This window comes from Chelonoidis abingdonii, chromosome 1 (assembly GCF_003597395.2).
Source record: "Chelonoidis abingdonii isolate Lonesome George chromosome 1, CheloAbing_2.0, whole genome shotgun sequence".
NCBI lineage: Eukaryota > Metazoa > Chordata > Testudines > Testudinidae > Chelonoidis > Chelonoidis abingdonii.
In genome coordinates, this window is record NC_133769.1 from 68,849,903 (window position 1) to 68,864,536 (window position 14,634).

A 14,634-nucleotide genomic window follows, 5' to 3' on the forward strand; every position below is an offset into this window, starting at 1 on the left:
GGGCAGTTGTTTTTGTTTTTTTTACTTAACTGACCGTAGATTCACTTTTTCTTCCAGTTAGGGATTTATATTTGTCTCACTGTTTTGCAGAAACCTATTTCTCAAATGGTGGAATGCTGTTAAATTGCAAATGTATCTGAAATATTTTATTCAGTTCCATTTATTGTCACATAGGGCCTGATCTTGCAGGCCTTAACTCAAGAAAAACTAGTGGAGGAGCAAGGATCAGGTCCATAAGAGTTTTTAACTTGTTTTAAATTAGCTCCTCCAGGAGTTCATTTAGCCCTTCTTGTACCTTTTCTCCTGGAGCGTGATAAATTCCCAGCTTTAACTTACTTTTCAGCCTTTACTACTTCAACTCATTTTTAATTAATTAAAAGGTACAGTTAGAATGACTGCAAGCCTCCCAAGTGAAACTATTTCAGAGACTAAGGGTTATACTGTATCCTCATTTCATTGTGTGGGGATATTAGTCAGACACAGTAGCAGTAATAAGTGCCATATGATTAAACCCCTCAAAGCAAGATGAGAGCACCCCTCCAGGACAGCGGTGTTGGAACACTTTTTCTAGTGGGGATGCTGAAAGCCACTGAACCGAACTGTAAACCATGTATATGATGGAAACCACTTCAAGCTAGGGAGTGCTGTTGCACCCCTGCTCTAAAAGCTATATACTGCTCTATGTCCACATGCAGAGCTAGTCTGATATCCTTACAGGCAAAGTGTAAATCAGAATCTGAATGGCAGAGCCCAGTCAAGGAAGATAAAAGGGAAAGTTAACTTTTGAAGTATACACTATAAAAACATATTGTCATAAGTAAAAGAGAATCTGGGGAGAGAAGAGTGTGCATGTGTCTGTGTGTATATAAACATGAGATTAGTAAAATACAGACATTCCATTTTAGTTAATAATATTTTAGTATTAAAAGGTACCAGTTTTTTCAGCCATCCAACCCAAATCCTTTAGATACTAAGCTCTTAGGAAAAAAATTCCACCAGTTTTGTTTTGAATACTTCATCATGGAACTTCTTCATTCCCATGTGACTTTCAACCAGCTTTCTCTATGACATCCCATAAACAAAAAAATCTTCCTGGGTGTCATAAACAGATAGTAGAAATTAATAGAACAGAAGTACTTTACATATCTTTTGACTGTAAAGGGTTAACAAGTTCAGTAAGCCTGGCTGTCACCTGAGCAGAGGACCAATCAAGGGACAGGATACTTTCAAATCTTGAGGGAGGGAAGTTTTTGTGTGTGCTGTTAGAATTTGGTGGTTGTTCTCTCTGGGTTCTGAGAGGGACCAGACGTGCAACCAGGTTTTTCTCCAGTCTCTCCGATATAGGCTTTTATAAGTTCAGAATAGTGAGTACTAGGTAGATAAGGCGAGTTAGGCTTATGTTTGTTTTCTTTATTTGCAAATGTGTATTTGGCTGGGAGGAGTTCAAATGTGTATTTTGCTGAAAGGATTTTAATTTGTACTTGTATACTTAGGCTGGGAGGGTATTCCCAGTGTCTATAGCTGAAAAACCCTGGTTACCTAGATCCATCTTAAATTTACAAAGATAAATTTTACTGTTTTTCTCTCTTTAATTAAAGTTTCTTGTTAAAGAACCTGATTGTTTTTGTTATTCGTGTGAGACCCAGGGGACGGTCTGGATCACCAGGGAATTGGTGGGGAGAAGGAGGGAAGGAGGAGAAAAAGCTAATTTCTCTCTGTGTCAGGATTACTGTCTCTCTCAGGAAGAGTCTGGGAGGGAAGGAGAAGGAGGGGGAAGGTGAATTTTCCTCTCTGTTTAAGATTCAAGGAGTTTGAATCACAGTGATCTTCCAGGGTAACCCAGGGAGGGGAAGCCTGGGAGAGGCAACGGTGGGGGAAAGGATTTACTTTCCTTGTGTTAAGATCCAGAGGATCTGGGTCTTGGGGTTCCCCGGGCAAGGTCTTGGGGGGACCAGAGTGTACCAGGCACTGGAATTCCTGGTTGGTGGCAGCGCTACAGGTTCTAAGCTGGTAATCAAGCTTAGACGAATTCATCCTGGTACCCCATCTTTTGGACGCTAAGGTTCAGAGTGGGGAATGATACCATGACACTGGAAATGCCAGTCTCAACTGGAAACATAGGTCTATTGTCCTAGAGCAGTGTTTCCCAAACTTGGGATGCCGCTTGTGTACGGAAAGGCCCTGGCTGGCCGGGCCGGTTTGTTTACCTGCCCCGTCAACAGGTCCGGCCAATCGCGGCTCCCATTGGCCGCAGTTCGCTGCTCCAGGTCAATGGGAGCTGGTGGAAATGGCGCAGGCCAAGGGGCAAACTGACCGCCGCTTCTGGCAGCACCTATTGGCCTGGGAGCCACAATCGGCTGGACCTGTGGACGGGGTACTAAACAAACCGGCCCGGCCCACCAGGGGCTTTCCCTACATAAGCGGTGTCTCAAGTTTGGGAAACACTGCCCTAGAGTGTGGTAATCTGCTCATTCCTCTTACTCTCTAATGAAAGGCCACACATATTTACCTCCTACAACTCTCCACCTGACCTCAATAAGGATCACTATTGCCTGATAAGGCACAAAGTAATTCTCCATTAACAGCATCTTCATCCGTGACTTTGATACGTACTGCATGGCTAGACTAAAAAGTAGTAGGAAAAAAGATTCTTGCAGATAAACATTTTATTTCCTTGCCCTCATCCACTCCATACCAGTTTGGGTCATCTTGCAGCCACATACTGTCTCAAACTCCCTCCTTCCACAGTATCTCAAATCTTACAGGCATGGGAAGTTGTCATGGTCGAAATGGTATTTCACTTTAAAAGCAAAGGGTTTCCGTAACACTTGCAATCAGAGTGTGCTCAATAACTCTGAAATTCCTAAAATTTTAATTGTACTAAGCTGAGGTTTAATACATACCAAAAGTAAAAAATACTGTTTGTTTTTAATCCCCTTCGGTCCTCGTGAGTTTAGTTTCACAGTAATTATTATGAGGTTCAGTTGTTCTAAAATTTTACAATGACATCTCAACAAACTACAAAATTAGTTCCCTATACAATACTATATACATATTTAGGCAAAATGTATCTTTAACTCAACAAAGAAAACTAAACTTGCTTGGTATAGCAAGTGACGCAATACCTTTTCACTCCCTCTGCATTAGTTTCTCTGGACAACAAATCTGCAAAAACTCAGAACAAGAGGCCTTTCCCACAGACCACATCAATTACATTTCCATTTTGGTTTGGTCATAGCTAGTTGGAACCTACCTTCTCAGCATGTCCTAGGCAGAGAGGGCCACTGTGGAGTCACAATGCCTGCCCCATAGACCATACAAGGATATTGCAAGGATTTGATAGAATGGAATACCTTGGGGTTGGTCCCTCTACAAAGGGGATGAATCCTGAATTCTCTCAATGGGAGATGAGGACCCTCAGGACATTGCTCACTGGGGCCCTAAAAGAATGCTTAGAAAATTTTATATGGATACTCACTTGATCTGGTATGTTTCTCCTGATACGTGACCAAGCTCCATCTTTGTATAAATATTGAGCTGGGGACAAAAATTTTGATCTATATTCAGTGTTCACCTTCCTAGAACATTAAGAGATGGGGGGAAAACAGTAAAAGTTGATTTTTTTTATCATCTATGAGACTAAAAACAAATGTCATAATTACATAAATATAATTATAAGTGCTCTTGCAGGGTAAAAGCTGCATGACAATTAAAAACAAATTCCAAAGCCAAAACTTTGAAAAATGTGTGCCTCAAGTTAGGCTCATTCATATTTAGGCACCTAAAGAAGTAATGGGATTTTCAAAAGAGCTCAGCACGTACTAAAAGCTCACACTTCCCCTTATGCAAAATATACATACATACAAGCACATACAGAAATTAGCTCTGTCTACTTAAAGTGCTCAGCACTTCAATCATCCTCTTTTAATCTTGACCCAAAATACAACTAACTTCATTTTCAGCACAAACTTGAAATAACCCTTTTGTCCAACACCTCTTCAGGAATATGGACTATAAAAGGCAAAAGTTAATAAGTAAAATTAACCCAGTATATATTAATATGGAGGAAAATTCATAGTTGGCATCTGTCCTAACTTTTTGCCAAACTGAGTCCTGTTTTACCTCCCCTGAAACTGACACAACTTGGTCCCTTTTGTTCTACTTATGATGGTATGAATGAACCAGTTCAAAAGGCAACACTGCAGTGCATCCACACTAGTCATTCCGTTTCAGGAGTATATATTGCAAAGCATTGATGCATATCAGATGCAGATTCTTTCTGTGAGTGTTTGCATCTTTTCACAATTTCGGTTTGCTCTAGTAACTGCTTTGAATGCTTCTATCCTGCACAAATAGCCACCATAGGATCATGAGGGGCAGGGGCTACAGACTTACAAAAGCAGATACCATGACAGAGGATCACCAGCCTTCCCTCAAAAGCCACTGCCAAGTGACTCTGAGCCTGAAGGCCAAAACACTGAGGAGCAAAGAATTAAGGAGCCTAATCTCATTTTATTTTCACTTATTTTTCCATGAATAAATGCATCTGTTGCCTTTGTGTTTTTTCGTGGTTTGTAGCAAAACAAACTTATCTTCCAAGGTCCAGAGACAGGAGTGGTCCAAGCCTGTACAGAAGACACTGAGCCACCCCATCCCAGTAAAACCTTAAAAAAGACAAGTGGGTGAAGAAGAACAATGGGGAGGCACATGGATTTACTAGAGAATGAAGGTGGTAGGGGTAGATTGTACATTTTTGATTAATGTCCATTTTCTGGGGGTTTCTTTCTCCTTTTCAGATCTCAGAAGCATAGGAGCTGCTGCTTTAAAAAAAAAAAAATGTATGGACTGCCAAGGCAATCCTGGCAATGTAAAAAATGCTGAAAGGCAGAAGGTGTATGCAATACTCACAGCACTATCTGACTAACTCAGTTTTCTCCATGTTTTTCAGGTGACTCTGGCTCAGGAAAGTTTTCATGTTAAGCTTGTGTGCCTTCCTATGCTGAGGTGTGGTGGGGACTGGGCAGAGCAGAGAACAACCTCAGAGCCAGCATGCGAACAGTAAGTGAGCAGCTTGACGGGTGACTGAGTTAGCAGTCTACATTTTTAAAGCAGTCACTGAAAGATAAGCAGCTGCAATAGGGGACTGGACTGGGAGAACTAACCAAATTCCTGCGTTTATTTCCAGCACTGCAGTGATCCAGAGTGAGCTGGTGGAGGATGCTGCCGTGTTTTGGTTTATACACAGCAAGCACAATCACAATGCTGGTATGAAGTTGAAAAAAAGAGGTATGTGAATATGAGGTGTTATACAGATATGCTAAGGTAATGCACTTGATTTCAAGGTCAAAATGATGAATGCCCACCATCCCTCACAATATTAGAGTGCTGAATACCTTAGTTCGGTATTCCTATATATACATACCCAAGACTTGTATGTAAAGAGAGAGGCTTTTGAGTAATATGTTGCTTATTTTTTTGTTTAGGTGGTTTCTGTTCTGTTTCTGATTTCCCTTGTTTTGGTGAATCTCCCGCTGGCTTTAGGAATGTTTCTTTCCTTTCATTCTACGGCAAAGACAATTTTAGAAATACCACATTAGCTAACAAACTAAACAAACTCTACAAACTTAAATTCTATGTGATACTAGCCTTTTACTTTAACATTTTAAAAAGACAGAATCATAGAAATATAGGGCTGGAAGGGACCTCAAGAAGTCATCAAGTCCTGCCCCCAGTGCTGAGGCAGGACCAAGTAACCCTAGAACCATCCCTGACAGTTGTTTGTCCAACCTGTTTTTAAAAATCTCCAATGATGCAAATTCCACAACTTCTCTTGGAAGCCTATTCCAGAACTTAACTACCCTTATAGTTAGGAAGTTTTTTCTAATATCGAACCTAAACATCCCTTGCTGCAAATTAAGCCCATTACATCATGTCCTACCTTCAGTGGACATGGAGAACAATTGATCACAGTCCTTTTTATAACACCCCTTACTATATTTGATGACTTTTCTCAGGTCCTTGCTCAGCCTCCTTTTCTCAAGACTAAACATGTCCAGTTTTTTTAACCTTTCTTCACAGGTCAGGTTTTCAAAATCTTTTCTCATTTTTATTGCTCTTCTCTGGACCATCTCCAATTTGTCCACACCTTTCTTAAAATGTGGAGCTCAAAACTGGACATAGTCTCCAGTAGAGACCTCACCAATGCTCAGTAAAGTGGAACAATTACGTCCTGTGTTTTACATATGACACATCTGTTAATATGTCCCAGAATCATATTAGCCTTTTTTGCAACTGCATCATGTTGTTGGCTTATATTCATTTTAAAATCCACTATAATCCCCAATTCTTTTCTGCAGTACTACTGGCTAGCCAGCTATTCAGTGCACACTAGAGAACTTTTAGTGTACGCCAGCAGGGTCCACATGGCCAGTTAGTGCACAACATGCTAGTGTGCACTAACACACATGTAGACAAGCTCTCATACATATATTTAATGCAAAAACTCTACAAGAAAGCAACATTAAGCTTGTTTATTTTGAAAAAATCTCAAAGCCTGGAAATACCAATATTCAGGTTCCTACTGCAACATTCACTCAGCCACATCATACATCCTATATACTTTATGGAATACATTTAACATAAAACTACACATTTAATAAGAAACCACAGGAATAAAATAGCACTATGCAAGGTGGCTAAGTTAATACTGCTATATAAATCTTAACTTTGCATTTCTGACATTTAAAAAAAAAAGTTGATGTTGCATTGAAGTGGAAGGAATTTTTGCATTTCTTTTATTATTTTGTGAGAAAGCCCCTGAAAGTGACCTGAGAAGAATTTTAGGATTTTTTAGAAAACTGGGCTTGTGCCCTTTTTTGCTGCCTTTACAAAAAGGTTTGAGGGTTTTTCCCCTGTTCAAATTTTTCATTTTTCTTGCTTGTTTTTTACCTGAAAACACAGCTTTGTCACACGTGGTTGTCTGGTTTTGCTGAAGGCCCTCAGATGTATATTGCGAGAGCAAACTATAATTGAAGGGGCAGGAGTGATGAATCTTTAGAAACACACTGTTCTCCCCAATATATATTCAACATTCAAGATAAATATGTATCAAAAAAAAAGTTTCAGACAGTGTTACTCCTTCATTTGCTCATCTGTCTCTTCTCTTGCAATGTTATAATTTTACTTAATTCTCCAGTTTCCTTCCAGGGTACACAGTGACCTGTATTTCCAATGTTTAAAAATAAGCAGAAAACTTAAAACAAACCAAACCCCAAACTTTTCAGACTTTCTTCATACTTGCTAGAGAAGCAAGAGAGGGCACAAGCTGGTTTATCAAGAAACAGATATGATGGACTGAACAGAGTCTCATCCATACCTCATTGCTGGAGAATGCATAACCTACGTTGTATGGTTTTAAAATGGGGTAAACACAGTGAGCAACATACTAGAAAAATCTTGTTTATCCTACTACTGTGCAAAGTAAGTATTCTGGAACTGAGGTTACTTTCCTCTGATACTTCAAGGTTCTTCAGCTGGACAGAATACTACTGTTCCAGTGGATCTGACTTTAATGAAAAGACTATCATTATGTTCCCTGAAGACTGTGTCCCCACTGATTTTTTTTTCCAAACATTTTCCACTACTGGTATAATTGGTTCAGCTCTGCTACTGGGGAAAAGCCCTTGTCACCACCGGTGTTTTTACCATAGTGTATTCTAAACCAACTCAATCAAGATGAATTGGTACCAAACCTGGCATCAACAACCCACAGCTTCTCTAAACTTCAAGTGCATTGGTGGTAGTGCAGCTGAACTGGCAATAGCAATGGTACAAAATCTTTGGCAAAATAGCTTAGTGTACGTAAGACCTGAAAGGCAGCTGACTGCTGTCTGGGCTTTACAAAACGCATCCTAATGTTTGAACTAGACACTGGAATCTATCTATACTACATGATGTGCTATCAATTTAAAAAGTGAGTTGAATAAAAATTACAATCCCTGCACCCTTTTTTTTTTTTTTAAATGTAACTATAGTCTGAAAATTGACTGTAAAATTGGTACCTTTACACACACTGGATTTATTCCTTGTACATGCTCAAATGCATAGCTTTGGGCTTTTGTGATTACAAAAAAATTATTGCTTTTTACTCCTGTTAGACTTAAACAACCATCACACTCAATAGAAAGTTAATTGAATTCTACTCCTTCTTGAGCATAACTTGGCTGGCAGAATCTTTATTGATGGCAGCAGTACACAGAAATGAAAGAATCTCAGAGCCAAGCTAAGGATTTGGTTTGGCAGTTAGCAAAAAGAAAAATCTTTTCACTTGTAAACTGAACGTACTTGACACAGAAATCACAGACACGCAACCATGGAGCCCCACAATGTTATTTTTAGAGTCTCTTTTTAGAGCAAAACCATTCCCAATGGACTGCAATGTCAAATGTAATAATTATAAAACCTAACAGAAAAAAACACTAAAAACATATTACTGAAATACCATTCAAAGATGTATATACCTTTTTTTCAGGAGAGATATTTACTGGTGTACATACAGGAAACTCTCTCTCTTCCAAATCACACCTCAGTTTTGGTCCCATTGCTGGAGGAGAAACTTTGAAACTTCTCTCATATTCAGTTTCAGGGATAATTGCGGAAGACTTAAATGGGGGAATGGATTTACTTGTATTGTGAATAACCTTTGAATTTAAAAAAAACAAAAAAAGTTAATTTGCTAATCTTAAGGTCAAATTTTCAAAATCAGTTACCTTAGTGACTCCTCCAATATGCATACAGAGAAGCAAAGGGTGAACAAATACTGCATGTGGCAAAGTTACCTATTAGATTTATAGGATAAATGGGGAAATGACTTAATTTCAGTAATTATTTTTAAGTTTATTTCTTAGCAGGGATATAATGCAGAGAAATCTCTAAGTCTAGATCCAACTACTTTTCCTTATTTGTGACTTAAAAAAAAAAAAAAAGCATATTTTCTTTGGTTGGGGACGAAGGTGGTTGACAAATCTTTGCAATTCACTTTTAGATTTATATTCCAAGATCACAAATTTTTGAAACAATATACAATAAAACCTACATGACACCTTGTCAGCAAGTACTGATAGACTCTTTCATGGTTTAAAATAAAGCTCTTACTGCACAGTAATTTGATCCGTTCCCTTTTCTGCAATTAATTCTGTGTTATAAATTAAGATGTAGAATTTGCTTGACTATTACAACTGATTAGACCTGATCTTCCCACAGACTATTGAGACTTAAAGGACACGCCATATGCCACAGAGATGAAATTTTCCTCAGCTTTGCTATATGAGCTTGGATTTGACCAATTATCTTGAGGTCAAGATAATTTGGGTATTCTTAATACACCTGTTCAAAGATCAGGTATCTCTACTACTGTAATATTCAGATGTACTTTTTGTTAGGTGGTTTACAGATATAGGTCAGAAAGTCAAGGTACAATAGTCTCTTAATAACACTAAAATCTCATGATAAAAATTTGATCTTAAAACCTGATACTGCTAACACTTTACATGTGTATAACTTTACTATTCTGAGTAGTCCCATTGATCTCAAATTTGTAGTAAACAGTAATAAATTTAAGCACACTTGTGAGCATTTGTAGGATCAGAGCCCTTATGCTATATGTTTTTGGAGTAAACTGTGCAAAAAAAAAAACAAAAAAAAAAACACTTACTGCTTCAGACTTCCTGTTCTTCGCTATGGAACAGCAGTTTTAATGAGCACCAATTAGGAGAGCATCATACAGATTAGTAATAGAATCTCAATGAAAAGGAGCTCTCTGTGAAGTCTTTCATCATTTAAACAATGTGATATTACAACACCTACCTATTATTGAACTGATCCTGCAGACCAACCCTACACAAGGAAAATTTTCACTAAAGTACATGAAATTGCAATGGGAGTTTTGCTTGCACAGGGGAATGCAGGATCAGATCCTTTTATAATGGATCATATGTGAATTAATGTGCTTTTACATATTAGAAAACAAAAGTGGCACTGTAAATAACATACCAATCTACCACAACAAAATATAAGGAAATTATGGTAATTAAATGACTTTCTTGACTAATAAATTAAATTATATATTTCAGATTCTTTAAAATTACCTGGTCAGCTGCAAGAATTGGAGAGTTTTTTGGGGGGGATTTCCATAAAAACTGCCTTTGATATTCAGAATTTCTGGGGAAACTATATGAAGGTGAAATATTCATGCCTGATTTCTTTTGCAGTACTCTTTGAAACTGTCAATAAATCAGAAAAATCTCCATTTATTGTTCTCCTCTACTTTATGTTGCTGGAATTTCCTTTTAACTAAACTGTTATAATCTTTAGATCAGGCCAATTAACTCAATGAAAGATATGCTATCTCATTCTTGACAACATCTTTGAAGACTACAAATTATGGACTAAATTCTATTCACTTCAAATAAATGGTAAAACTTGGACTTAAGTGGAATCAGAATCTGGTCCTAACAAACAGTTCTTCCAACACAATGGAGTCTTAACATAGATTAACGTCAAAATACAGAGAGTTGCATAGAGACAAAGTTATAACAAAAATAAGAAACAGTTTTAAGCATGAAAGCTTGCTTAACTGTATTTAATTTACTGTAATAGTCATATTACTAACTTCAACCATAGACTATAAGAAAGGGAAAAAGGTTTTCTAATGATCCTACCCCATTATCCATTTTTTCTAAGTGCTTTTTGGGAGGTACAAATACTGCTTTTTGATTCACTGGAGTTGGGGGTGACAACTTCTTCCCACTGTTTTCTGTAAGGGTGATGGCTGATTCAATTCTAGAATCTGCAGAGTGGGACCGAATTTTTTTAGGAAGCCTGGGTGCTTCAGGTGTTTCAATGTTTTCCAGATTTCTATCATTACTGTTGTTATCTGTGTGTGACTCTGCAGGCCCAGCGCCTTCAATTTCTGGAGCGTCATCCAAATATCCCTCCAAATCGCTGTCCCCTCTCCATTCAAAGGACTTTGAAATCTGTGGGTTGAAGTAAGGCACCCTTCTCTTGGAAATGAAGTTTGGCTCTCTTGTGATCCCTACAAAACATGCATTAAGCTTGAGCACAATAAAATACGTCTATTAGAATTTAAAGACACTGGAACATAAGATCAGAATGTTAACATACTGAGATGAGAACATGAATATATAACACTAGACTGATTTTTAATAAATTTTGTATATCTTTGAGCAAAGACAATTTACAAACTATGAGCCTGTGAAATGCTGAACTCTTACATACATGCTGAGTGCCTTTAATTCCCAGCTGAGTGGGTGCTTAGCCTGTCACACGATCTAGCCGTATAAGCCAAATTCTACCTCTTTTGCAACTTTCAATGTAGTCAATGGGAGTCAGTGTGCATAGCTGAGGGCAGAAATTTAACCCGCAGCCACTAAGAAGATTAATTGGACTAAAATTATCAAATCATCAACTTGCACTGGCCAATCATGGTATGGAACTTCTTAAACTACTTATGCATGTTGAATAGGTGCATTGCTGAATAAGTTTTCACCTTACAGTCATTGGAGAAAAGTGACCTGTTACCATATGCGTAATAATATTCTGCACAGACACCTGCACAGATTCCTTCTTTTAAAAAACAAAATCTTCTAGAGTAGCTTTTAAAATATCTTAATATCTTTAATACATTACACAATATTTTTAAAGCTTAGGAAACATCTTTTCATATTTACACAAAAAAGAGACACAGATTATCTGAGACGGTTTTAAACAATAAAAAAATAGCTGTCTTATGTAAGATAAGAACAAAATTACTATGTCATTTTAAGAGGAAAATGGGTGGTTAAACATAAAGTAGTTAAATAAAGTGTGACAACAGAATCCTGCTGGAGAGTATTAAACAACTAACAAAGGACTCTATTTTGCTGAGATGAATAGTTGCAGAATACATAAACTAATCTATGGAGAACTAGGATGCAGCTGGAAAGAGAATAAACTGTCTTTCAGGCAGAAGGTCACATATAAAATGTCAGATGCATAGAATGTTTAGGCCACAAAGCAAATAAATGCCATTAGTAGTAATGTAACCTTTGAAGGAACACTGGGAATATGGCAGAATGAAATTTTCAGCACTCAAGCAGACCTATCTGTTTGTTTGGGTTACTGTTATGAGTAATTCTTAAATTGCCACAATCTGTTAAGAGAAACTATTAAGTATGCATTTCAAGAGAAAGAGCCAAAAGTGAGCCAAACACTAGCAGTCTGTGGAGACACCAATCTGTGTCTGTGAGTAGTGTTCCAAGGATGTGTGTGATTAAATGTAACTAGAAAAACAGGTGGACGCATAAAATGGAAGCAAAGGCCTGGGAGACATAACCTAAGCACAACAAAAGCTATGAAAACAGATGGCTTTTTTGCCAACCCACATGATTTTGAGTCTTGTGATATTTGATGTTTAGTTTAAATCCCTAGCTCCCAGAGGCATGTGATTAGATGAGAATCTTAGTTTAAAGTTTCTAGCCCTCATGGTTATGGAAAAAAGCTTGAAAATGTGACAAGTTTACAAAGGATCAAATCAGAAGGCAATAAAAATTACCCAGTTTTTCAAATTGAGATTTTAGCCAAATCTGTGACTGCGGGGCTAAGATATGATTTTTGAATGTTTGGTGTTAGCAATACTGGATTCAAATCAAAGGGAATGCTTGTAGCTTTCTTGGAAATTCTTTGAGAGAGTTGCTGTCGCTGGCCACTTGAAGACCACATTGGTTTGCGAGACCAGAGAGAACCAGCAGAGATTACATAGTTCCGACCTCTTATTTTGTGTCCTGGGACACACACACAGAGAAAACTCTGATGGCCAGGTGATTTCTAAATGCCACCTGCAAAACTCCATCTGAGGACTTTCCAAAGGAGGTGGTGGGAGCTGTTTAACTTAAAAATCAACACTGCTAAATTCATTCAAAGCTCCCCCGTCAACTCTGCCTGCGCCTCTCACAGTGGAGTACAGGAGTTGGCAGGAGAGCTCTCTAGACTAGATTAGACGCGATAAATCGACCCACGCCGGATCGATCGCTACCCGCCGATCCGGCAGCTAGTGTAGACATACCCTGACAGCAGAAGTTGATGACGTGGAAAGTAGCTTTGGCAAGACAAGTAATTATCCTATCAAATTGCCTGGTGCTTACATTGACAACCAATTTTACTACCAGTAGATAGCTCTTATAATGCTTAAATGTCAAGCTCAAACAAGGCAACCAACCTTACTCTAATACAGGTCTGTTGCATCTTATGTTGGGGTTACGTTCCGCAGTCAGCATGTAAAGCAAAAATCATGTATAGTCAAAATTACATTGAGTGTAATGGTGGGTGGAATCGCCCGCACTACAGGCATAGTATTAAAATTATTTTTCTTCTTTTTGTTTTTGTTTTTGCCAACCGCGTAAAGCTGAAATCGCACATTAAATGTGCGTAAGATTCGACAGACCTGTATGTACACTCTTCAGACTATTTCATATCTATACCCCTTCATTAATCTCTTATGCTAGTTCAAACTTTTCCTACTCATCTCTTCCCATTTCTGCCTCTGTCTTCTTTCATGCAAAGAGCAATACTGCCTAACTATTTCATCATAACTAATTTGCTTTACTACTACGTCCACCCCGTACCCCTGCAATACAACCCATCTTGTGCTAACTCTGTGCCTATGTTTAGGGCTTGACATACACCATTAAATGACGTACATTTCTGGCTTTATATAAATAATGTAAACTAGAAGTTCAACCTCTGCAAAACCTCGGCTCTGCGCAAAGATGATGTATGAGTTATGGCAGTTATTTCTAATAGCTTACCTAGCTGATCAGATCGAAGTCCAGCCCTTGAGGATTTTTGCTCTTGTGAAGGCTTACAAAACTCTGACAGATCTGACTTTTTCCATTTGAAGTTCCTCTTATATTCACTCAATCCCTACAGCAAATGGACATACACTGTGAGCAGTGCCATTTTTCCACCTAGCTCCCAACAGCAACAGATCTCCCAGCACTTAAATATCCATAGGCACATTGTAAAGCATAATCAGTCAGATAAGCAGGTAGGTAACTCTGCTTCTAAAACAACAGTGATTAAAGTAAGCAAGAAGTTTTTGTTCTATTTTCTGACAGTAATGCACAGAAACAGTGCAAATACAGAACCAATTCACATGTCAAGGATACCACCTAGAATATGCATACTATTTTAAGTTTTAACTACGTTTTTACAAATAAATACTATGGTTCCAGTTCATCTCAAACTTGTTCCTTGGATCATATTTGTCTGAATCAATTTTCTTTGGAGCAAGAACCTTATTTTTCTACATATTCTGCCGAACACCTCATACATCTCTTGTACTACATAAATAAGAACAAAGTGCTATGTCCCCTTAGTTCGTCTCAGTTAAGAGACCCGCTACTGGATGAGTGTCCATAAGCCACCCACATCTTGTGCTAGCCTGGTGCCACACAGTTCTTGTACCAGCATGCAACCTCCATCCTGTACTCTAGGTCAGTACCCCAGTGCCCACACGAACAAGTCTATGCTAGTGCAGTACCCACACAGGTCCTGCACCATCCCTCTTTCCGGTACCAG

General features: G+C 38.3%; 1 protein-coding gene across 5 annotated transcripts in view; it reads right to left on the reverse strand.

Annotated features, from left to right (window-relative positions):
* MDM1 (Mdm1 nuclear protein) overlaps positions 1-13,997 on the reverse strand; it is a 36,321-nt gene extending 22,324 nt beyond the window's left edge. For 2 of the 5 annotated variants that reach the window (XM_075066286.1, XM_032796535.2), the window contains exons 1-5: positions 10,719-10,818; positions 10,146-10,280; positions 8,520-8,699; positions 5,423-5,562; positions 3,479-3,578 (exon numbers count right to left, since the gene is read on the reverse strand). In XM_075066286.1, the coding sequence (XP_074922387.1) occupies positions 3,479-3,578; positions 5,423-5,562; positions 8,520-8,699; positions 10,146-10,280; positions 10,719-10,730 (567 nt within the window). In that variant the 5' untranslated portion in view covers positions 10,731-10,818. Of the gene's footprint in view, positions 1-3,478; positions 3,579-5,422; positions 5,563-8,519; positions 8,700-10,145; positions 10,281-10,718; positions 11,093-13,862 lie in introns of those variants that run through there. The other 3 variants (XM_075066284.1, XM_075066289.1, XM_075066291.1) reach the window with 3 other exon arrangements.
* Between the last annotated feature and the right edge of the window lie 637 nt (positions 13,998-14,634).